General features: G+C 42.1%; 1 protein-coding gene across 3 annotated transcripts in view; it reads right to left on the bottom strand.

The window, feature by feature from the left end:
• Positions 1 to 5,069: 5,069 nt before the first annotated feature.
• The window catches only part of WSCD2 (WSC domain sialate O sulfotransferase 2), a 309,162-nt gene continuing 287,997 nt past the window's right edge, over positions 5,070 to 26,234 (bottom strand). For all 3 annotated transcript variants that reach the window (XM_088449095.1, XM_088449096.1, XM_088449097.1), the window contains one exon: positions 5,070 to 7,303. In XM_088449095.1, coding sequence (XP_088305221.1) covers positions 6,951 to 7,303 — 353 coding nt within the window. In that variant the 3' untranslated portion in view covers positions 5,070 to 6,950. The remainder of the gene's footprint in view (positions 7,304 to 26,234) is intronic.

Below are 26,234 nucleotides of genomic sequence, written 5' to 3'. Positions count from 1 at the left end.
CTGAACTCAAATGGTCAGCTGATAAATTACACTGTATTAAGAAAACACATTTTCAGGCCCTGGTGATGATTGACCTCAGTTGTGGGTACAATGACCAGTGGGCTATGGTGTGTAGATTGTAGAAGACGAGGAGGCAATGTATAAGTCTTTCTCATGGGCTACTGTCAGATGTTGATGAGACCTACTCTGAGGTGTGGAGTCTAATCCACTTGATGGTATTCACCAGTGACCCCTCCAAGTGGGATATGGGTTTTGCAACACCAAGTGAACAGGTCGCGGCCCCCAGAGTAGGTATCTGAGAGAAGCAAGAAGACAAGGGACAGAACTAGGAAAGTAGGAACTGGTTCTGGCAGAATCGAGAAGTAGTTGAGAAGTGATGGTGGAATGTACTGGAGGAATATCTGTACGATGAATCAGACACTGATTAGTGATGGAAACAACTCAGGAGATCCAGATACTGTTTTGTCATGAGTAGCTGTAGTGGGAATCTAGACGCTGAATAGCGATGGGTAACAGCTCCGGTGATCCTGGCGCTGTATAGCAAAGGATAGGTAACTGGTTATCCAGATGTTGAAAAGCGATAAGTAACAGCTACGGTGTTCCTGACGCTATATAGCAAAGGATAGGTAACTGGGTATCCAGATGCTGAAAAGCGATAAGTAACAGCTCCAGTGATCCTGACGCTGTATAGCAAAGGATATGTAACTGGATATCCAGATGCTGAATAGCGATGGGTAACACAAGTAATGACTTCTTGATAGAGAACACTAAATAATAGTGTGGAGTCTAGGACGCAGTCTCAGTAAATAATCACTAGAGAAGCAAAGTTGCACAGGAAATTTCCTGTTCACGAAGCCAGACTTAAATACCCTTAGGTAGCTGGTCATTGGATGCAGAGATCAGCTGAGTGACCACAAGACTACCATTGGAGGGGCCTGAACAGATGACACAGACCAACATGGCTACGCCCATGAACGCGATCTCGACACAGAGACGCATCATAGAAGTCCTAGCAGACCCTGGGAAGAATACTCAGTCCACTTTTGACCCGCACGCCTGGCATCTGACCACCTCAGAGATTGAAGACACTGGTACATAGTTGAGAGGTGGCTGATCCCAGGCCGCAACCTAACACACATGCTCAATAAATTAAACTACTCTCAAGAACATCCCCAGAACAATTAGTACCAATTACAGGCAAGTCATGAAATCACATGCATTTAAATACAGAGATGATTTTGCATGAGGGTGAATGCAGATTGGGAGTAGTAGTCATTCAGGATGGAAATGCAAATCACATACCTTTTGATTAACTGTTATGCAAATCACACTTTACACACCTGCCCTATCTTTCCACCAATCTGCCTCTTCAAGGACCGCTCGTAGTCACAAGATGCGTCTGACTGTTCATATGACTGCAAACAGAAGTAGTGCATTGTACACCTGGAGTTCTCTCCCCCTCTCTATCAGACTCTCCACCTCTCTACTAATCTTCAAACAGGCTCTAAAGACCTATCTCCTCATCAAAGCTTTCCAGCTCTCATTCTCACTCACTGCTCCATGCTCCTTCTCACTATCTACCCCATCTGTGTCACCCCTCTCTGTCTGACCATCCCCTTTAGAATATAATCTCTCATGAGCAGGGCGCTCTTCCCTCCTGTGCTTCTACTTCCCTTACCTATACCATCATTTACTCCTAGCTTCCCACAACAGCACCTAACACTTGGTTGCTGCCGCCCAGCTGCTTATTTAAGTGTTATGAAGCAATGATTATAAATCATGTATTTGTCCTGCATTGTTTTGTACTGTTAATAACTGTATTTCTTGTGAGCTCTTTTGTTTATGTACTTTGTAAGCCGCTGCGGAACCCTTTGCGGCGCAATATAAATAAAGGATAATAATAATAATGTGCAGATGTAAAATATGTATTTTACACAGCAAAACATACTTTCCACCCAGCTAAACATGGTTCCCTTTGTTTGAGTGTGTATAGTACTCCCGGAATCGTAATGAAATACAGATGGCTCTTTAGCCGCCAGTTCAAATACCGACCCCGGAAGCCCGACAAAATGGGATCCCGATGAGACGAGGTAAGTAATCTATCTCTCCCCTGTCTCCCCCCCTAACCCACCCTTAGTGGTGCCTAATGCTAACCTCCCCGGGGGGTGCCTAACCCTAAGGTCTCCCCAGTGGTGCCTAACCCTAACCCCCCCTCCCGGCACCCTAAACCTAAGTCTCCCAGGGGGATACCTATCCCTAACACCCCCTCCCCACACGCTAACACTAACATTCCCGGGTGGAGTGTATAACTCAAAGTCCCCCCGGGGGTGCCTAATCCTGGCCACCCCCATCCCTGGCCTACAGCGCATACTTACCCGCTGTCCAGAAGTTCGGGATTCCGGCGGTCGGGATGCCGACACCGGTGTCCTGATGTCCATCTGGGATATCACCATCGGTTTTATGCTGCACAGCGGGATTGTGGTGTCGATATTTCGACTGCCGGCATCCCGTCTGCTGGCATAATAACTACATCCTGCACTCTCAGGCTATAGAGTAGATGCAGAGACCCTTTCCTCCTGTTCTTTATTTGTGATGAAGAGATTATCATAACTAGTAGTTGCCCTATAATCTTAAGGTTCTTTATTCACCTACCAAGAGCATTTGATGCATGCAAAAGTATTTTATGTTTGCATACAGTATCCCAATGTAATAACAATATTTCAGAATGTGACACATTTGGTAGAGTTACAGTCATGCATGAACACTGATATTGTACTTACTTATTTAAAGGGTAATGAATAATTCATAGTGACTTAGGATAATACACTTTTAACAGGGTGGTTCTAAAGAAGGGAATTGGGCAATCTTCAAGTTTTAAATTCTCATTTTGCTAAATAAATACAGCTGAGATGAAGAAGGCCAAATCAGTCTACTGTGTAATATGATTGGTGAATGCCTGTCAACACTTAGAGCAACTACTGCAAGGTTAATTGTGTGAAATGCGGGATGCTTATCTAGGGGAAGAAAAATATAAATAATAAATACAATTTTGATTTAAAGTGCTTTATTGGTTAACAGAGACATTTTAGATATTAAAGTTATGTATCTTTGTTTGAAATCTTTTAAGAATAATAAGCTTGTTAAAGTGTTATTACAAATTAGAAGAATGGAGAGTCAAATTTGAAACACTTCATCACCCCCCACCCCCTCCCTCTACAGGCCAGCTGTAGGGTATCTGAGTACTCCCATTGGCTGCTGTAGCAAATATGACATCATCACAGTAGCCAATCCAGATCTATGAAATTGTGACACGCTCCATAACGGGCAAATTGATTCCCTCGTCATGTCAATCAAAGTACTGTACAAAGCCTCAAAATCATACACTGATATGTAAGGAGGTAAGCATGCTTTTGTATGTACATATATATATATATATATATATATATATATATACACACATACATACATATACATACACATATACAGTCAAGTGCATAAATATTGGGACATTGACAGAATTTTCATATTTTGGTCTCTATTCACCACCACAATGGCTTTGAAATGAAACAAACAAGATGGGATTTAACTGCAGACTTTCAGATTTAATTTGAGGGTAATTACATCCAAATCAGGTGAACGGTGTAGGAATTACAACGGTTTCTATATGTGCCTCCCACTTTTTAAGGGGCCAAAAGTAATGGGACAAACTAAACAATCCTAAATCTAACTTTCACTTTTTAATACTTTGTTGCAAATCCTTTGCAGGCAATTACAGCCTGAAGTCTGGAATGCATAGACATCACCAGATGCTGGGTTTCATCCCTGGTAATGCTCTGCCAGGCCTCTACTGCAAATGTCTTCAGTTCCTGCTTGTTCTTGGGGCATTTTCCCTTCAGTTTTGTCTTCATCAAGTGAAATGCATGCTCAATCGGATTCAGGTAAGGGGATTGACTTGGCCATTGCATAACATTCCACTTTTTAGCCTTAAAAAACCCTTTATTTGCTTTTGCAGTATGCTTTGGGTCATTGTCCATCTGCACTGTGAAGCGCCGTACAATGAGTTCTGAAGCATTTGACTGAATATGAGTATATAATATTGCCCGAAACACATCAGAATTCATTCTGCTGCTTTTGTCAGCAGTCACATCATCAATAAATACAAGGGAACCAGTTCCATTGGCAGCCATACAGGCTCACGCCATGACTCTACCACCACCATGTTTCACTGATGAGGTGGTATGTTTTGGATCATGAGCAGTTCCTTTCCTTCTCCATACTCTTCTCTTCCCATCACTCTGGTACAAGTTGATCTTTGTCTCATCTGTCCATAGGATGTTGTTCCAGAACTGTAATGGCTTTTTTAGATGTTGTTTGGCAAACTCTAATCTGGTCTTCCTGTTTTTGTGGCTCACCAATGGTTTACATCTTGTGGTAAACCCTCTATATTCACTCTTGTGAAGTCTTCTCTTGATTGTTGACTTTGACACATATACACCTACCTCCTGGAGAGTGTTCTTGATTTGGCCAACTGTTGTGAAGGGGTTTTTCTTCACCAGGGAAATAATTCTTCTGTCATCCACCACAGTTGTTTTCCGTGGTCTTCCGGGTCTTTTGGTGTTGCTGAGCTCTCCGATGCAAAAGTCACACCTAGAATCAACTCCAGACCTTTTACCTGCTTAATTGATAATGAAATAACGAGGGAATAGCCCACACCTGTCCATGAAATAGCGTTTGAGTTGATAGTCCCATTACTTTTGGCCCCTTAAAAAGTGGGAGGCACATACAGAAACCGTTGTAATTCCTACACCGTTCACCTGATTTGGATGTGATTACCCTCAAATTAAATCTGAAAGTCTGCAGTTAAAGCACATCTTGTTTGTTTAATTTCAAAGCCATTGTGGTGGTGAATAGAGGCCAAAATATGAAAATTCTGTCAATGTCCCAATATTTATGCACGTAACTGTATATATATATATATACATATATATATATATATATATATATATATACACATATATACACTCATATACATATATATATATATATATATATATTTAATTAGTGTATAATCAAGACTGTATGTATGTACATGTGATACACTAAGCCACAAATGACATTACTTACTTTAATTACTGTTTAGTGTTTGTTTTTTCTAAGAAGATTCAAGGCCTTATTCAGAGTTGGATGCAAACAGAATCGCAAAACATTTTAAAACAGTTGTTCACTTTTGCAAGTCTGCAACTGAATCTCCCTCCCAGTCCTGTATCTGTGTCAGACGTGGACAAAATACTACCGATGGTGGCTTCATTGTTTGTACTATGAATTCTATAAATCAGCTGTACACAATGCAGACGTACTACAATTAATGGCTATAGTATTGATAATAAGTACCCAAGTTGCTGGGGCATCTGACAAAAATAGTATCATTATTTATATTTATTTATTTTATAACAAAAACACAAGTGTTCAATTCAGTGTAAAGTGACTTTGAAAACACTGGTCCAGCAGTTTTACTATTTTTGCAGAAATTATGCATTTTAAGCATTACAGTGTCAAGACTATGCAACTTATACCAGGAATGAAGCACCAGAAGTCATACCCCTTCAAGCAGCTACGTCTGCCTCTTTTCACCCATCATTTTTAATTGCAACTTGCGAAATTACATTCACGCCATTCCCTTACTCTTTTTTACTGCGTATGCACGCCGACATGCCGCAACTACATGCTCATTCCCTGCCTCATAGTCAGAATCAGTTGTGAGCCCAGGTGTATGTCTGAAAAAAAGAAGGACAGTGCAAAAGACACATGTGCACTAAAGAAAAGTGCAAGTTACAGTTGAAAAAAGCAGCAACTTGTCATCACATCTGACGCTGAATAAGGCCCTAAGTGTTCATTGTGCAGTTACCTTTCCTGTGTTTCAGAGGCTGGCATATGTATTTTGCCTATTCAAAGATACTCCATAAAGTTGAGTTTCTACAGGAAATTCCCCCCCCCATTCGCTTATTAATTTAAAGACACGGGAAAACATTAGAAAATATTTCTATTCATTAGCATGTACAGTATGCATATTATTGACCTATAGAAAAACTATATACATTTGTTCTTTATTCCTTTCCTTTGGTGCTTCAAGGGACTAGTTAATCAAATTATCTTTAAGTTAATATTAAAAAAAGTAAATGCAATCTGTATTAATGTTTTAAGATATATTTAAGCTAAAAGCATGACCTTGAATTTATTATATGTAACTACAGCAGAGATAAGGAAAATATTGAATTGTTCTGAATCTAGTGTACGTATCCTTGTTAGCCTAAAGTCTGAACAGTTTTATATAGCGTGGTGTTTGCAAAATATTTGATCTCTGTTGCTATGTAAACCGGTGCTGACTCTAGTCCCAGATGAGAGCCTTTAAAGAGCTTGTTAAGGATGATGTTCAGGCTTGAGTACACATTGGTCATCCAGTATGACCAAGCTGCTGACGGATGCACCCCTGTTCATGTATACTGCATGCTTAAAAATCTCTTGTGTGTGGGCTCTGATTTACAGGCACTAATAAATCATGAAATTTTTTTTTACTCTGCAGTGTGATCATTTTTCTCTATGACAATATGTAACACTCAAGATGTTCCTAATGATAGCCGAAGTCACCGGTTGACAGGCAAAACCTTTTTTTGAGTCCAGATTTTACCCCTTGGAATTTTCAACTGTAAAAATGAGAACAATTGTTAAAACCATGCAGGGAAATCTGCACTGAGATTAAATTAGTAGTCAAAACAGACATATATGACCTTCGGGAATCATATCTGCCAGATCTTTGAAGCGCTGTTTGTTGGCCATTGTTTCATGCACATAATACATAGCAGCAAAAATAGTCTTCGAAGCCACCCACTGGGTGGAAGTAGCTATCAGCTGGGAACTAAGGCCCCAAAGACATTCTCAGCTGACTAGTGTCATCATCTTGGATAATAGTCTTCTGGAACGCCACTAAGATTTCTGAGCTTCAGAGCCGAGTCTACTGTCCTAATGTAACTGCTGATCATTTTTCTCATGTCTGCAGTGTATGGGTCATACTCCAATTTCCTCAGACCAGACCGCTTGAAGTTTCCATCTTTCTGACCTTCAACACACAGGAGTCTGTCCGCCAAAACAGGGAGACCCAGCAGGTTTATCATTCTCTTCAGCTGAATGAATAGGTCTTGCTTAAGGTCTTCAAAATGTATAACCAACACATGTTTTCCATACTTTAGCCAGTCTAGGGTATGTGTGGCCCACCATGGTGCATAGTTGTTTACAAATTCTGGCCATTCTGTAAATAAAAGAATCATATTAATACTTTCTGAAAATTAGATGTTATATCCAACACATACTGTATTATTTATCTAAATTAAAAAACAATCTTGCTATTGGAAATTAGTATATGGGTACAGGCTGTATTATCTGAAATGCTTGGGCTTACATAATCTGGAGCACCATGCTGACAATATACTAATTAAATCACATTTAAAGTGTCCTTGTATTTATCCACTCCCCCCACCTATCTCATTAAATTGCTTAGCAGTGCTCCTAACAGTGACTAGATAAGAAGTCAATTTGGGATATAAGAGGGAAATGTATCAAACCTTCTAAAAAGTGGAGAAGCTTCCCACCATAAATAATAAGCTTCTAGCATTTATAAAGTTTATTCAATAAAATGATAGGCAGAAGATGATCGGTTGCAAAAAGCTTGCCCACTTCACTCTTTTTAGAAAGTTTGATACATCTTCCCCTTGGCTGCTTGTCGGCAGTTCTGGCTGCAGGATTTAAAACGGCAATAATATTAGATGCAAAACCAGATGTGCCCTGTGGCCAGAACTGCTAACAAGCCATTGGTTAGTAAATATTCCACTTGAGATGAGTTATACCCCTGTTACACCAAACAAATAACCCGGGTTATTGCCAGGTCGATCCGGGATGAGGCTCTGTGTGAACGGCTCGCAAAAAAATAACCCGGGTCGATTTACCAGGCAATCTTACTCGGGTTGAGAGCAGGGTTGAAAACGGGTTGTTCCCGGGTCATGAGGCAGTGTAAACGGGTGCTACCCTGCTTATTTGACCCGACTAGCTCTGAATGATGCTGATTGGAGCTTCTGGGGCACTGGCAGATGATGTAATTTGTCAGTGCCCTGTATAGAGAGACTCACATGAAGCCATCGCTTGCCTACCTAACCTCCTGCACCACAGCAGCCTGACCAGCAGCCACAAAAGCAGAAAGACACACAGCCTGCCACAGCCAGAACTGCAGCCTGCACCACAGCCTGACAGGAGCCACAAACGCAGGCTGATACACAGCCTGCCACAGCCAGAACAGCAACCTGCACCACAGCCTGACCAGCAGCCACAAACACAGGCTGATACACAGCCTGCCACAGCCAGAAATGCAGCCTGCACCACAGCCTGACCAGCAGCCACAAACACAGGCTGATACACAACCTGCCACAGCCAGAAATGCAGCCTGCACCACAGCCTGACCAGCAGCCACACACACAGGCTGATACACAGCCTGCCACAGCCAGAACTACAGCCTGCACCACAGCCTGACCAGCAGCCACAAATGCAGGCTAATACACAGCCTGCCACAGCCAGAACAGCAGCCTGTAGCAATGCTGGAAACAGTCCCCACCCCTCTCTTTTGCTGCCTTTTGTGACCATCTTTGTCAGACCTTAAACCAGACCATTTTTAATGACTTCTATAGAGAAAAGCAGGCATTACCAGGGTTCAGTGTAAACGGGGCAAACCCGGTAATAACCCGGGTCGAGTTGCAGTGTAAACGGGGTCTGAAGCCGAGTTCAACCCGGGATTGACCAGTGTTCAAATTCCAGGGTCGGACCCAGGATTTTGGTGTAAAAGGGGTATAACTGTCTATCACTATCTTTATGGTTTCTGGATCTGCTTAAAATATTGATTGGTGAACCATCAATTGCCATCCTTGCTGAGGGGCCTCAGCGGACCGTGGGTTAGTCGGATTTGGGGCAAATCTTAGTGCAGCAATGTGGGGCAAGACTTAGTCACACAGGGTAGGGCTAGACTCCATGCCCCCTGTTTTGATGGCCATCCCTACTCTCTACCCAGAATCAGCCCCAGTCTCTCTAAACAACTGATTAAATGCAAGTCACTACTGTACCTTGAGAACAACAAATAAAGTGCTGCTGAAAATATTTTAATCAGAAAGGCGATATAAAATACAGCTGGTAACTAATTATTTTGTTTTTGTGCCACACTGACAGTCAGTGCACTATTCTCTTTGCTTGTTATCTGATAGTAGACAATAGACCTATGCTCTTTGTTTGGATTTTGGGTAAACAAGCTGCTTTTCTAGCAATCTCAGACAGTTTTTCAAATTGATTTAGACATTTTTATAATCTATAAACTGTTGATCAAATTTGGCAAATTGTCCCAGAAATCTATAGGTTATTACATACAGCATCACAGGACACACATGAAAGATACTGTGCAGGTTCCATAGTAATTATTTATGCCTGCATTGTGGTTAAACATAGGGAAATCTATTGATCCGGATATTTAGCTAAATTTTAGACATTGAAATCGGTGAGGTTGGTCTAAAATCTCCAAGGGGTCTATTTACTAAGCAGTGTTAAGAGACAGAGTAAAAAGTGATAAGAAAGTGATAAGGTGCCAGCCTTATCAGCTCCCAACTGTCATTTTTCAAACACAGCTTAGTAAATAGACCCCCAAATAATTTATGTCCTGTGAAATTCCAGCCAAGCACAGTGCATGGAAATAATGAAGACAGTAAGCAAGGCTCAAGATATGTCTCATGTATATAACTTTAATGTAGGAACTACTATTTGAAGATGTGAGCTGTGATTTATCAGTGGCCAGGCCTCTAACTTCTATAAAAGTTGGCCATATCTTCACACTTATCTCTCTCTCTCTCTCTCTCTCTCTCTCTCTCTCTCTCTCTCTCCTAAAATACTTGGGAACAGATGTATTTTGGATATCGGAATATTCTGTATTCTGGAATATTTGCATTCCATACTGAAATATCTTAGCGATGGGACATTTATGTATCATATACACCTTATACACACTGCCTGCAGGTAATTTTATACAAAATTTTAAATAATTTTGTAGCTCAAACAAAGGCCCTCATTCAGAGCCGTTCGCTATTTGCGGTCGTTCGTTTAAAAACAAGGGGTGGCTATTCAAATGATCCGTACGCACATTGCAGTCTGTTCACACCTCTAAGTCTGAACGAACGAGCAAAACATACGCTCGTTTATTTGTTAAAAACGCCCCCTGGCCGCTCGCACCATACGTCATGTCCGCTATTTATTAGATTAATCGAGTACATCGACCAGCGTATGAACTGCTCGCTATTCTTGTGGTTGGTGTTTGCTACCACAAATTTGCGAGCAGTTCTGGCTCTAAAATAACCCAGTGACGTGGTCATTGACGCTGCTGTTTTAAATATACACACCCATAAAACGCCCGTTTTGACCTTTAAGCACGCCTGCGTTCGGATCTCCACTCCCCATTTTCAAGCACCTTCCCCTGTTACCACCCACATACGCCTCATTCTGTCACTCAAAATAGCAGGCACTCGCTATATAGCGTACAAACGATTTTCGACCGCACTGACTGGTTCGCGCATGCGTATAACGATCCGTACGCATGCGCAGATGTGCAAACATCGCTCGGAACGAGCGTACTGCCGCTAACGAGCGGCTCTGAATGAGGGCCAAAGTTTGTGTACATACATGAAATTAATTTATGTTTTATATACAGCTTTATACAATATTTTTAATAAGTTTGTGCGTTAAACAAAGTTTGTGTACAATGAACCATCAAAAAGCAAAGGTTTCACCCTCAGTCATTCTAAAAAAAATCCGTATTTCGGAATATTTGGAAATGGGAGACTCGACCTGTATTGTATTGTGAAGCAACAATGTCAAATGTATTGCACAGGCCGTCAGTTTCTTTATAGAAAAGAGTGACTTGCATGAAGAAAAGAATATTGGTAACACTTTGTTTTCTTTACAATCTTTTGCAGACTTTTAGGACAATACAGTACCTCATGTCCTAGCAGTGGTAATAACAATTACAATTACGGGGTCTATCTAAGAAGCTTTAGAGAGATAAAGTGGACGAAGATAAAGTACCAACCAATCAGCTCCTAACTGTCACTTTACAGGCTGTGTTTGAAAAATGACAGAAGCTGTCCAAGGCTTAGTACATAGACCCTTAAGTCCCAGTGCAGCAGTCGGAATCAGTAAGACAGTGATGTGATAGTTATCCTCAGAGAGATGACATTTGTCACATGTCTATAAGTAGTTAGTTGAAGTAGAGAACGAAAGCTGGCTATATACCTAAAGATTATCTTTCCAACGTGCCAACTAGTTGACTGGTTGGAATGAAAATTTGGTAAATTATGGGAGCAAACGGCAATCGACCATATGCTCCTAATTACCAAAAAATGAACACAAACAGTAGTTCAGATAAATTAGTTAAATCAAACGGATTTAACTAACTTGTACGAATGACCATTTTCGCCCACTTTCCGGTGTTTGAGAGCAAATGGCCGATTGTTGTTTGTTTCCATACATTACCAGATTTCATTCCAACCAGCCAAGTACAGTAGTTGGCTGGTTGGAAAGATAATCTTTAGGTGTGTGGCCAGCTTTTCCAAGAAGCAATGTAATTGCCAGTGGTAATAAAGCAATGAAAAGTCAAACCAATGCACCATCATCAGGTCCAACTTACGCAGAACAGACAGAACATTACCATTGTCAGTCTGTGTTATGCAAAGCAATTTGTGTTGCAGATTCTGGTGATATACCTTGCAAAATGAAGTGACTTTGGATAACTTGTTTGAAAAAACTGCTTGTAAGGTTGTATCAAGTGGTGAATATGTAAAGAAAACAAATCATACAACTAAGTACAGCTGCCATCCTGCAGGCACATAACAAGGTTTCCAGTAAAATGCCAAACCACCAGGGGCAGAAGTATGGGAGACAATGGAGGCGCATGCCGCCGGGCGCCAGCACTGAAGGGGCACCTCCTCCATCACCCATAATATATTCACCCCACTTAGGACTGCAAATATGGGGGATAGGGGGCCACTAAATGATAACTTGCCTCCGGGCATCTGGGATGAACTTACGCCACTGCAAACCATTGAACAATAAATCACAAATACTACTACTAACCTGCTTCCATCACCCCAAAGGATTGTACTGGAAAGGAAAGTGTCATTTATCTTAGGCTAAGTGATAGCATAACAAAGTACCAGACACTACGATGGCTGCTCATTCTATATAACCTACACACGTAAAAGCAGGTGCAAAGACAGTTCCTAATTAAAATAGTACATTTGAGTCGAGTTGCCATTACAAGATATAAACCATAATTTTCTAATGACATGGATAACATAGAAATGCACAAAGGGTCACTCTGGGTTTCCAGGAAACAAAGCAGAGAACATTGCAGAATACTGTATTATATGAAACGGTGCCATTGGTCCCGATTCGGAATGGTATGCTAATGCAGCCGCTGCAGTATCTGTGTATGCAGTGGATGTACGAAAATGTGCAAATCTCGCAGATGCCGAGGGATGTTTTGAGACGCCCACCTCTGGCTTTGCAAGTTCAAGCATCTGTATACAAAAAGGCAGCATCGGTCTCAGGTCATTCAATTATCGCAATTTTGAGTAGCACTATGGTCATGCAGAATGAGTGTACTGAGACGCTGGAGTCACTTCACTGCATACGGGAACGTAAATCATACTTGCCTACACTCCTGGAAGTCGCGGGAGGCTCCTGATTTAGGCAGATCTCCCTCATCCTGCCCACTTCCTAGTGAAGCGGGCAGGATGGGGAGATTTAATGGGGAATTTGAGGATCCTCTAGGAGGGGGCGGGGCTAAATGACATGATTTGTGCCATTTAGCTCCGCCCCCTCCTTGCAGGCCAGTGAATCGCAGACTTATCCAATGAAGTGGTGGGGCCTAATTACGTCACCAGTCCGGCCCTGCCCCCTGATCCAGCCTACTGCAGGAGCTCTGCAGCCTCCTCCCGGAAAGCTGTTCTACTGTGTCGGTAAGTATGACGTAAATGCAGGATGTGACATGCCCCGGAACAGTCACGACATGCCTGCGCTCCTTGGCGCCGATTCCTGTTACCACCCACAAATGCTCCCTGACTGTCAATCACAGTAACAAGTAAATAGTCGCTACGAACGACTTTGTTAATGTTCCTTGATGCATGCGCAGTGCAACTCACATGCGTGCGCAGATTGCGGATTATAGCTCAACAGCGAACACTTTGGCTTAGTGTACAACTATGATTCAGGCCCATAGTCTCCTTTAGGAGAAACACACAAGATAAATGATATAGTTGCTATACACATGTTGTTTGTATATCTATCATCACTGTCCTTTCTGATGCTGATGAAGGTGAAAATGATTTACATGTTGATTATTCTGAGACTGATGCTGCACCGATAATAATTGTAAATTACAGACTGTAAGATCTGAACTGAAGAAGACTGCAATGTTTTACTTGTTAAGCTAATCTTGATTTATAGAGATAGCTAAAGCAAAATCTGACAACTGTTGACTGGTGTCCTAGGAAACTACTACTAAACTGAAATTCTAAGGGGCATATTTATCAAAATAAATTAGCAGTTTTTTGGGGGATATCTGTAGATTTCAAGCATCGCAAGAATGTATCTTAGGAGGTACCACAGAAGATATCTATGATATTTGCTGTTACCCTGTTTCCTATGACAATAACAGGCCCCATAGAGACTATTACATTGCGTGATTTAGATGTCGTTAGCCCACAGCAGCCTATGGGTTCTCCACCGCAGATTTGTACAGAAAGGGAACCTACAGTTCCCTCCACATCGGCCCCACTGACGCATACACAGCCTGACGGTTCCAAACCCATATAAATGTAATAGTGGTATCTAACACTTTGCTTCCAGTCTGTCGCCGGGACAGAGTTGCAACCCAGCACGCAAAGGACGAAAATTGCAAGCGGTAATTTACATAACCACATTGCGATTATGGGCAATATTTCACATCTGAAAAATGGGGGATGTGATTAATACGCCCCTAAATATCAACTTAAAAACATGATAATCGTATTGTTTTGTTAGGGAACATCTTTTCCATATCTGAGCATATTAAGCCAACCATGTACTGGCAATATAGGATTCTGAAAAAGATATGCTGGGTGGAGCTATCTATCGGGTCAGATTGCTCTATAATAAATGTATTCATGCTTTCTAGAATGTTCTGTAAAAACTGGGACTCATAGGAGCCCTTGTCATTTTGAGTAAGGACCCATCCTAGGTACAGTAATCCACTTTACAACCTTATACTGTACACCACATTCAATAAAATCCACAGGGTAATAGGGAATAGTTTCCAACTCAGAGTCAGTGTCATCAACTGTGTAGGAGTGAGATAAAGTGGAGAGATATAAAGTACCAACCAAACAGCTCCTAGCTGACATTTATTAAACACAACCTGTAAAATGGCAGTTAGATGCTGATGGGTTGGTATTTTATCTCTCTCCAAGGCTTAGTGCATCTCTCCCTCAGTGACAAATGGCAGCTCATATGCCTGCAAGTCATGCCCTTACCTAATTTACTCCATCTTAAATGTTTCTGAGATGACTAAATCAATTAACAAGATTACTAATGGCACACAAGACATGCTAAGGCATAAATAATGGTGCCGAGTTTTTAAATGTCTTGGAAGTCTCATGTTATTTCACTGCAGCTGCAGCAGTGAGACTATTCACAACGAAGTTCTAAGACTTCTGCATTGGGTCCAGCACTATGTAATACCCCTTTTCCACCTAAATTCCGGGTCTGACCCGGAGTTGGAACAAAGTTCCTATCCGGATCAGACCCGGAATTTTGCCGGCGCTGACTCGGGATATTCCGCTCACACCGCAGTCGGGTCTGCATAGACCCGGCTATTGCGGAGTGAAAGTGGACGCTTGGAGATGACGTCATCTCCAAGCGCCACTGAAGCCGGACCAATCTGCCGGCTAGCAGCGCACTCCAGGTCTTCGTGACCCGGAGTGCGCTGTTCCAATAGCAGGGTTTCACGGGCTACGCTCGTGTTAAACCCTGCTAGTTACTCGACCCGGCGATCCAACCCTCTGCCCATTTACACCAGGGAGCTGCCCGGGTTAACCCTTCAAAAACCCGGGTTTTAGCTCCGATGTAAAAGGGGTATAACTCAACACTAGGGGGTAAATTTACTAAAGTGAGAGTTTTTAGAAGTGAGTTTTAAAAGTGATGTTGCCTATAGCAACCAATCAGATTCTAGCTATTATCTTCTAGAAGGTGCTAGTTAAATGTTATGTAGAATCTGATTGGTTGCTATGGGCAACATCACTTTTAAAACTCACTTCTAAAAACTCTCACTTTAGTAAATTTACCCCTAGAAGTACAATATAGCCTTTTGTATTTGAAACCTTAGAGGACATTAGCAGTAGACAATGTGAGTCAGCGTCTGTAATTTGTGAAATGCCTGATTAATGTTTCTGTTCTGAGCAGAGAATAAGTCAATTGAGAGATTTAGAAAAATGGAAGTTTGAAGCCTGCTCATTTATTAGGGCCATTAGGTGGGACAGGGTGAAGCTGCTTTTCTGCTCTGGAAAACATTTAACCCTGAGCATAATACTATTGCGGCACACAAGATGTGTCCTTTGTAATGTGAGTGTTTAAATAACATATTTTACTTTATGTATTAGAAGGGCACTCATTTATCATATTATAATTAATAATATATATATAATTATTTGAAAATTGTACTGCAAACTAGGTAACTCATCATTGCTGCAGACCATCTGATTTTTAATTATTTGAAAATTGTATAGATTACTAGACCTAGTTCTTCTTAGGTTTGTGGCATTCACTGTTTGTTTCTGTTAGGACATTTATTGCTAGCCATATTAGTGGGAGGGTATTGGGGGATGATTGGATTCATTGCATACACATGCAAGCACTGACTATTTAAGTTTCATATGAGAGGCTGAAGGCCCCTGGGCTGAGTAGGGCATAATTATTAGAAGTGCATAATTTGTAAAAGTGCATTTCTTACCAAATTCGGCATTATACCGAAGTTAAACAGAAGGAGACCACTGTAACCTGAATCTATTCTTTAACAAGAACATATGGACAAAGTATAATCAAGAAATGTAAGTTCACAATATCTACACTACAAGCAACTGCTGTCTTCATCACCTGGACAATCTTCACTGGCCTCTGTTTGCTCACTATAAGAACTTACACTTCCTATTATTTGTACTGACTCGCTCGTTTCACAAACAACTCATAGCTTACTGTATTCAGTGCCAATTTTAGTATATGTCTCTAAAGCTGCATATACACACAACGATTTTTTTAATGATTATCTTTAAACGATATCGTTTAACGATAATTGATGGCAAAAATCGTTCACTTTCTGAGTCAAACGATGAACGATTATTGTTCATGCGCGTTCACGTTTGTAGTTTGTCATTTCTAGTTTGTCGTTCAGTCAGACTTGTCAACTCAACGATTTTCATTAAGGGAATATGCAAAAATTGTTTGTAGTTCATAAAAATCGTTCATGACATTTAGTAAATGAACAACTTTAGTAAACTATTTTAGTAAATTTTTTCAAGGGAAAAAATCGTTTACTCAAATCGTTCATTAAAAAAATCGTTGTGTGTGTGTATGCAGCTTTAGAAATAATATCTTCCAACCTCTCTTCTTTTCCTAGCCTGTCATCTGTCTTCTAATTCAGTTTACTTTAATATTCCATTTCTCCTCTTTTCCTCTGCTCAATAATAGTTGGAAATTTTGCAGGCACATTTTTCTTGTTACTTGCTTCTCTGCACTCATACTTTATTCCCACATCTAGTTTTCCTCCCCCTACCCAACTCTTCCACACCATTATCATGTGTACCTCCCCCTCCACTCACTGTCTACCAACTCCTACCCTCTGAACCATCTCTTACTTTCTCTACATTTGAGGTTCATGCTATACGCCTCTTCCAACCAGTTCACCTTAGAGTAGCTGTCATTTACCGTCTCCCTGGCCCTCCTTCCAAATTCATTGACAACTTTGCTTCCTGGCTTCCTCACTTTCTCTCCTCTGACCTTCCCTCTATTATCCTAGGTGACTTCAATATTCCTATTGATATCCCCACAGAAGCCTCTGCCTCCAAACTCCTCACCCTCTTGTCTTCATTTGGTCTCTCCCAATGGACCTCCTCACCCTCCCATGTGAGTGGGCATTCGCTTGACCTGGTCCTCACTCACCGTTGTGAAATTTCTGATTACTCCAATTCCCCATTCCCCCTCTCAGACCATCACCTTCTCTCTTTTAACCTATCCCTCTCTCCTTCCCTTCCTCTACCTCCTAAGGCCACTATCACTAAGCGTAACATTGACGCTATTGACACTGTTTCTTTTTCTTCCCAGCTTGACTCACTTCTCTCCCCTATCCTCTCTCTCTCCTGCCCTGAACAAGCCATTTCTCTATACAATACCTCCCTTACTTCTGCTCTGGAGTCTGTTGCTCCAGCGATCACTATTCACCCTCGCAGATTTACACCTCAACCCTGGCATTCCAAATGCACCAGATACCTGCAAAAGTGTTCGCGAACTGCTGAACGACAGTGGAGAAGATCACGCTCTAAGGCTGATTTTCTCCATTTCAAATGTATGCTCTCATCATACAGTGCTGCCCTTTCCCTCTCTAAACAGTCATATTTCAAGAACCTCATCTCCTCTCAGTCCTCAAATCCCCAACATCTCTTCACCACCTTCAACTCCCTCCACCGCCCACCCCCACCTCGCCTCCCCTCCTCGCTCTCTGCCCTTGATTTTGCTACCTACTTTACATCTAAAATTTACTCCATACGTCAGGACATCATATTCCACCAGTCCCCCTGCTATCCACTTCAGCCTCTCTTCCCAGATCACCCCTCTCCTTCAATTTTACCGACTCTAACTTTCTTCTCCCCTGTATCTGGAGAGGAAGTCATGTCCCTCATCCAGTCCTCCCCCCCTTCCACCTTCCCCCTTGACCCTATCCCTTTACGTCTCCTCCGCTACCTCTCTCCTTCTGCCTGCTCCCATCTGGCCCACCTATTTAATCTCTCCCTATCATCAGGCACTGTCCCGTCTGCATTCAAACATGCCCTTGTCTCCCCCATACTAAAAAAAACAACCCTTGATTCTAACACTCTCTCCAACTACCGTCCCATCTCTCTCCTCCCTTTTGCTTCCAAGCTCCTTGAGCGTGTTGTTTTCAAGCGCCTTACCACCTTTCTTTCCTCTCATTCCCTCCTTGACCCTTTTCAGTCTGGCTTCCGCTGTCTCCACTCCACTGAAACTGCCCTCACAAAAGTCAGCAATGACCTCCTTGCTGCTAAATCCAAGGGCCACTAATCTCTGCTCATTCTCCTTGACCTTTCTGCTGCTTTTGACACTGTGGACCACCCTCTCCTTCTGCAAATCCTTCACTCCCTTGTTCTCCATGACACTGCCCTCTCCTGGTTAGCCTCCTACCTCTCTGACCGATCCTTCTCTGTCTCCTCTCATGACTCCTCTTCTCCCCCACAGCCTCTTGCAGTGGGTGTTCCCCAAGGTTCTGTTCTTGGACCTCTCCTCTTCTCACTCTATACATCCTCACTAGGTGAACTAATCAGCTCTTTTGACCTCCAATATCATCTCTATGCTGATGATACTCAGATCTACCTTTCCTCCCCTGACCTCTCTCCCTCTCTCCTCACTCGTGTCTCCAACTGTCTCTCTGCCATTTCTTCCTGGATGTCCCAGCGATTTCTTAAACTTAATATGTCTAAGACTGAGCTTATCATCTTCCTTCCCCCCTACATAACCACACTTCCCACCATTTCTTTATCAATTGATGGCACAACTATCTCCTCTAGCCCCAAAGTGCGCTGTCTTGGAGTTATCCTGGACTCCTCCCTCTCCTTCAAACCACATATCCAGAATCTCTCACAGTCCTGTCACTTTCATCTTAGAAATATTTCCAAGATTAGACCCTTTCTCACCCAAGATGCCACTAAAACCCTCATACACTCATTGGTCATCTCCAGATTGGACTACTGTAACCTTCTCCTATCTGGCCTCCCCAAATCCCTTCTCTCCCCTCTCCAGTCTGTCCTCAATGCTGCTGCTCGGCTCATCTTCCTCTCAAAACGCTCTGCATCTGCCTCCCCTCTCCTACAAGCCCTACACTGGCTCCCCTTCCCCTTTAGAATGCAATTTAAGGTTCTCACACTCACTTACAAAGCCCTCAGCCGTTCCTCTCCTATTTACATCTCTGATCTCATCTCCCTTCACTCTCCTGTCCGCCCTCTTCGTTCAACAAATGCATGCCGCCTCTCATGCCAATTGATTATTTCCTCCCACTCCCGCCTACAAGATTTTGCCCGCGCTGCTCCCCACCTTTGGAACTCTCTCCCACTTCCCATCAGACTCTCCACCTCTCTACAATCCTTCAAATGTGCTCTCAAGACCCACTATTTCATCAAAGCCTTCCAGCTCTCATCTTAACTTGCTGCTACACACTCCTCTCTCCCTGCCTACCCCATCTGTTTCACCCCTGTCTGTCTGCCCCTCCCTCTTAGAATGTAAGCTCCTATGAGCAGGGCCCTCTACCCTCTTGTGCATCTCCTTACTATACCTTCATCTACTTCTTACTCTCTACCAGGGCACCTAACACTTGATTGCTTTGCATTGTTGCTTATCTGGGTGTTATGGTCGTGAATGTAGCAATGTATATTATCCATGTCCTGTAATGTATTGTTCTGTACTGTAAGTCACTGTAAATCAACCTATTTGTTTATGTACTTTGTAAGGCGCTGCGGAACAGTTGTGGTGCCATATAAATAAACGATAATAATAATCATATATGGTTCATCTGGCTGTTGCATTATCTATTTTTATCAAGGGTCTAGAGAATAACATATTATGAAATAATAATCATCATATTTACTATAATGTATAACATGGTCTGGCCCAGACTGATTGAGGAACTACAGGGATGATCAGTCACAATAGTAAATAGTTGTTTTTTATTTGCTGAATTCAGTGCAGTAAGGGTACATTTATATCACTATACTGCAGGTTCGTGTGCATTCCCAATGATACATAATGCTACCCAAGGCTCTCCATTGTGTCCATAATACCCCTTCTACACTTCATTTTTCACAATAACACTGCAATGCTGAGTACACACTCAATGATGTCTAGTGTGTACGACATTGGCAATGGTGAGACCCAGCAGGGGGGCATGCTGCATTTGGCAGCATGGCCCCTGCTAACGATATCGTGGGAGCGTGCATAGTCAGCGGTATAGTGGGTACACATTGGCTGATGTGGATGATATGTCGGCCCAATCCGCTGGATTGGGCGACATATTATCTAGTGTGTACCCAGCTTAACTCTTTACCTGGTGATAGTCACCAGAACCCTCCTACAGTGACTGCAGGAGTAAGTACTGTACATGGTGACTCATGTAAAAATGTATTTCCTCCTACAGTTATTATGTGAGGAGTGTGGTGACTGACAGCGAGACAGAGGTACATTAGAGAATGGAAAATATCCTCCTACCCCTGTACTTCCCCTACTACTGCCTTCACTCACCAGAATCCTCACATAAAGGTCACCTTTAGGCTATCTGTGATCACTGTCTGGCACTGTAAAGGGAGGAGATACAACAGAAGCACAAGGGGCTGGGAGGTTGCAATATAATAAACAGTTGTTTACTTACATGACACACAATATATTTCACAAAATGCATAGATGCCTTTATTTCACAGCCTATCACAGTGATAGAAAATCTGCTATTGCCACATGTTATCATTAAAATGCTGCAGAGGCAGATGAGCAATACTGGCTCAGTGAACTAAAGCTTACTGTAGTTTGCTACTCCGACGGGCCAGTCTCAGGGAGGTGCACAAGAGTGAGCCATCTAATCGGTTTGTATATATAATTAAAAAATGCTTAATTCAAGTAATAAAACACTTTTTATGATTTATTGTTTTTCTGATTGCCATCCTTGTTATAGAAGCTTCCCCGTGCCTTACAAAACACAGATAATCCTATTGCCAGAGAGAGCAATATTGAAGGTGGTAACCCCTTCATAGACAGGACAAAGCCATATCTCCAGCGAGATCGGAGATATGTCTTTTTGCCTTTTACTGAACAGACCCGATAGAATACAACTAGTTAATGTAAAGGTGCGTATCCACTACACAATCCAGGGAAGACAGTATGATTACGACATCGTAATCCCCCCCCATAGAATGTAAGCTCTCACGAGCAGGGCCCTCTTCCCTTATGTGCTTTTCCTTCCCTCACTCATATGATCATCTACTCAAAACTCTCCACAAGGGCACTTAACACTTGGTAGCTGACGCCCTACTGCTTTTTTGAGTGTTATGATCGCTGCAGCAATGTTTATAAACCATGTTCTTAATCTGTATTGTCTGTAAGTCACTGTTTTACGAGTTTGCTCATTTGTTAATGTACTTTGTGAGGCGCTGCGGAACCCCATATAAATAAAGGATAATAATAAAATCATACCGTCGTTTTCCATCCCCTGCAGTGCCTACACTGAACGATCAGTCATTCAGTGTAGGCACCCTCCATTATCCCCGAACATAGTCAAACTGTCATTATCGGCAGATTGACAGCATGTTCGGGAGATGATTGATGTCAGAAACGACCAGCGGGAGCACGCATTGCTGGTCGTTTCCGACATTTTAGTGCCCGATTCATGCACGATTAATGGACGACTGAATGATAATGATGTCGTAATCATTCAGTCATCCATTAATATCTGCTAGTGGATGTGTGTCTTAAGACTTTAAAAACTTTGGTTGACAATTAACAGTCTTGGTGGTTTAAGAGAGGAGGGGCCATGTACATACTACTCTGTGCGGGCCTTCTCCTCTCTGTAGTGCAGTAGACTCTGGCATTGTGCCAGAGTCTATTGTGTATGCACAGGTCTCCGGTAACATGGCGTCCGGGCAATGGTTCTGGAGATACCTCTACTGCACATATGCAAATCTCTGAAAAAATGGCCACCACTTTCCAGGTGATTTGCACTGCTACTGCTGCACCAACGCAGGACTCTGGAGAGGTAATTATATAAATATGGGTGCAAAGTGTGCGTTGTGCTCCTTCCTTCCCCCATTATAGATATGCTAATAAACAGTTTTAGGGCCTTATTCAGACCCGGACGCTAAGCTGTGTACGCTCGCTATGGGCGATTGTTGCCTGTCTGCGCATGCGTATACATCGCAGTGCGCGTGTGCGAACCAGTCACTGCGAAATGGGAACTGGGAATTGTGCAATCGTAGCACAAAGACTGAGCACTACCTTGAGTGACAGATAGCGCCATTTGTGGGTGGTAACAGGGGAAGGTGCTTGTGAACGGGGGAGTGGTGCTGCGAATGCAGGCTTGTCTGGACGTCAAAACGGAGTTTTATGTGTCTGCATAATTATCATGGAAGCGTCATTGTACACGTCACTTGATTGGATTTCAGCCTGCAGGGATCGCAGCGCTTGCGGTGGGGTAGGGGCTACCTCAAGTGCTGCGTGCAGCTCCGATGGCTCTCGATGTTATTGATTAATCATACACTTCCTGGAGAAAAAAAGAAAGGAAAGTGGGCGTCTTTAGACACCTGCGTTCGCTCACTGCCGTCACTCTATAAGACATAAAGGGCGTAATTACACCACAGTGCGATTGTGGAATTTGCATACCCTGCCCCTTTTGGCCGCGAGCGATTGTGGCTTAGCGTCCGGATCTGAATCAGGCCCTTAGTGCATGAGTTTGGGTCTGACAGCATACTGTAACATGGGTTTTTTGTCGTTTGAATGGTTAAGAAATTTGAAAACATAAAGACATTTCATTTCAATGCATTATAAACAAGAACACATTTGTATCCCATCTGGCAATGGTGTTGAAGGTAAAAGGTATTTTGTACAAATCTTTTTGGCTTTCAACTGCTATTAATCTCTGCCTGCTCTATTCCATGCAGGTATTCATCAATCAATATTGTGGGTGTCCTCTCTTCTCCATAGCTCTCATATACATAATCTCTTTGCTTTCTTTAGCAGCTTGTTAAAAGAATCAATTTCCCTCAAGGGCACACACATATGGTGCTTACGTTTTAGCATCTCAAACCATTTTCTTCGTTGATACATTGCAAGTTGCAACTATATTTCTCAGAGATGCAGCCTTGAATTGGTAACATCATTTTTCAAAACACCTGCAATTGTTTTTCCTTGAAATTGAAATCCTAAAATGTGACTTAGCTATGAGCTGGGCATTAGAATGTGTTGTGTCACCTCTGATAATCACATTGCTTACACTTTGCATTTTAAACCAGATTTAATAGTTGCTTTATTGTTTGATTTTTTTTTTTTATGTGTTGAGCCGTCTATAACAAGGAGTTCAAGGCAAGTTCATGCTTTTTCATTAAATACTATAGCAGTAATTGCTTGTTACCCACATGACATGCAATATATAGACCTTTCTTGATTGACAATGTTTCAGTGCCTCAGCAAATAAATATTGCAGCATAACTGGGGATTTTCTAATATGGTCTTATAAAGAGGCCATTATTCAGATGTGTCCTCATACACTATTGCTGCAGTCACACCAAACAGCCCCTCTTGGAACATCAGGTCCCATGCGACTCGACTTGTGCATAACAACTTTTTTGCATCTTTTTCACCCAAAAATACGTTTTAGTCGCAATCGGATGCAACTTAAGGTTATCGTTAACGTTAACGATATCGTTATCGTTCAGTCGTCCACTTTATCGTCCATTTTTAACCCCAAAAAGATGAACGATAACGACGACGCGTGTTCCCGCGGGTCGTTCGTCATTATCGTTCATCGGGCTGACATGCAGGCCAACCTGACGATCTCGTCAGGTTGCTGCATGTCAGGGAATGGGGGAGAGAGCCCGGCGCTGAACGATATCGTTAATGATATCATTCAGCGGCTGTGCTCAATGTCATGAACGACATTGAGCACAGCCTGCCAGGGACAACACTACACGATATCGCTCAGGGAGCATATCGTGTAGTGTGTACCCACCATTACCGTTTCATGAGATTGCACTTATTAATTTCATATGCAACACTTGTATATCTGTGTATAACGGAATTTTATTTTATTTATTTATTACCAGTTATTTATATAGCACACACATATTGCACTTTACAGAGAATATTTGTCCATTCACATCAGTCCCTGCTCCATTGGAGCTTACAATCTATGTTCCATATGTGTTAGTGTGTATATCACATCAGTAAAATGGACAAATATTCTCATCGTAGCACTTTGTGTACAAAGTGCTATGATGCAAAGGCCGCAGCTTTCTTTTACACCAAGTTCCATTGTGCTTCATATGTAGACTCAAATGCACATAGATATACAAGTGTCACATGTCAAAGTGCAGTGGCGTGAAGCAGTTTTGCGCATCCGATTGCGACTAAGACACATTTTCGGGCAAAAAAGATGCTCAGCACATGCCGAGTTGCATGCAAATTATTACAAGAGAGGAAGAGAGTGTATTCCCAGTGTAAATATCATTTGATGATTTATGTTCTTAGTTGATTTACTAAAACTAACCTGTGTCTTTTGAAAGTATTATATATATATATATATATATATATATATTCCTCCTACTATTACTGCTTGTTCCTCTTTGCTGGTAATCGTAGAGCATCTTGGGACCACTACATAGGTTAGAATGTGTGAGATAAGAAATACATGGAATTAAGACATACAGTATATGGGTAAGTGAAAAAGGCACCCATCTCGGCACTACATATATATACATACATATATATTCAGAAAGTCACATATATACTGTACATTCATATAGTACATATATATATTCAGATAGTCTGAACTGACAGTTCAGTTATTTAGAATGATAAATTGCTTTAAATGTACTCCTTACAGTATCTCAGTCAGCAGGCAACCTGAAATGTTACACCCCATGTCTTATTTGCCTTTCCCAACCAATATTTGCTCCAAATTTTAGTTATACATTTTTTTTAACCGCTCTCCCTCTTCATGAGGGTTTAGTACCTTCAAGTATTATACATGCATTTTATAACAAATGTGCAAATTAGACATTATTAAACAATTCATCACTCAGACATTGTCTATCCTGGATAAAATACTAATATATTAATGTATATGTACTCTCAATGGACATCAACTTGGGTTACTACAAGGAAATTGGAGTTTCTTTAAAGTCTCTTGAAATTCCAATTTCTTAGTGGTAACAAAAAGTGATGTCCATTGAGTATAAATGTATCTACCACATGCATATAGTTTTTAATTCGGTATGAAGAATTCCTACCTGATTAATGAATTGTTTCATATATTTTAATTTGCACCTTTAAACATCCATTTCTTATTTATTTGTTAGAACTTCCGGCTCCCCCCCACGGGCACTATGGGAGAGACGTTTCTCCCATAGTTCCGAGGAGCGGCGGATGGCAGTGGACGCAGGATCGGGGCTTAAGGTAAGTATTTTTGTGTGGACACGGCACTCTTACAGGGGGCTTTACTACTGGGGGCACTTTTACAGGGGGCATTACTACTGGGGTCACTTTTACAGGGAGCACTCTTACAGGGGGCATTGCTTCTGGAGGGACTTTTACAGGGGGCATTACTACTGGGGCAATTTTAAAGGGGTATTACTACTGGGGGCATTACTATTGGGGACACTACTACTGGGGGCTAACTACTGCTGGGGGCTAACTACTGGGGGCTTTATTACAGGGGCATTACTACTGGGGGCACTGTTACTGGGGGCATTACTACTGGAGGAACTATTATAGAGGCCTTACTACTGGGGACACTTTTACAGGGGGCATTACTTCATTATATTGCATACGGGGCACCACTACTGGGGGCACTGCATAAGGGGTACCACTGCTGTGGGCATTATGTGTAAGGGGCATTACTGCTGTAGGCATTGTATAAGGGGCACTACTACTGTGGGCATTGTATTAAGGGCAATACCACTGTGGGCATTGTATTAGGGGCACTACTATTGTGGGCATTGTGTATAAGGGGCACTAATGTGGGCATTGTGTAACAGGGGCACTACTGTGTGTCTGAACATGAATAAGTGACACTACTATGTGGTGTAATGTGA

This window comes from Taudactylus pleione, unplaced genomic scaffold (assembly GCF_031769625.1).
Source record: "Taudactylus pleione unplaced genomic scaffold, aTauple2 ptg000479l, whole genome shotgun sequence".
Lineage (NCBI taxonomy): Eukaryota > Metazoa > Chordata > Amphibia > Anura > Myobatrachidae > Taudactylus > Taudactylus pleione.
Note: the sequence above shows the minus strand (reverse complement) of the source record. Positions and strands in the feature narration are given on the sequence as shown.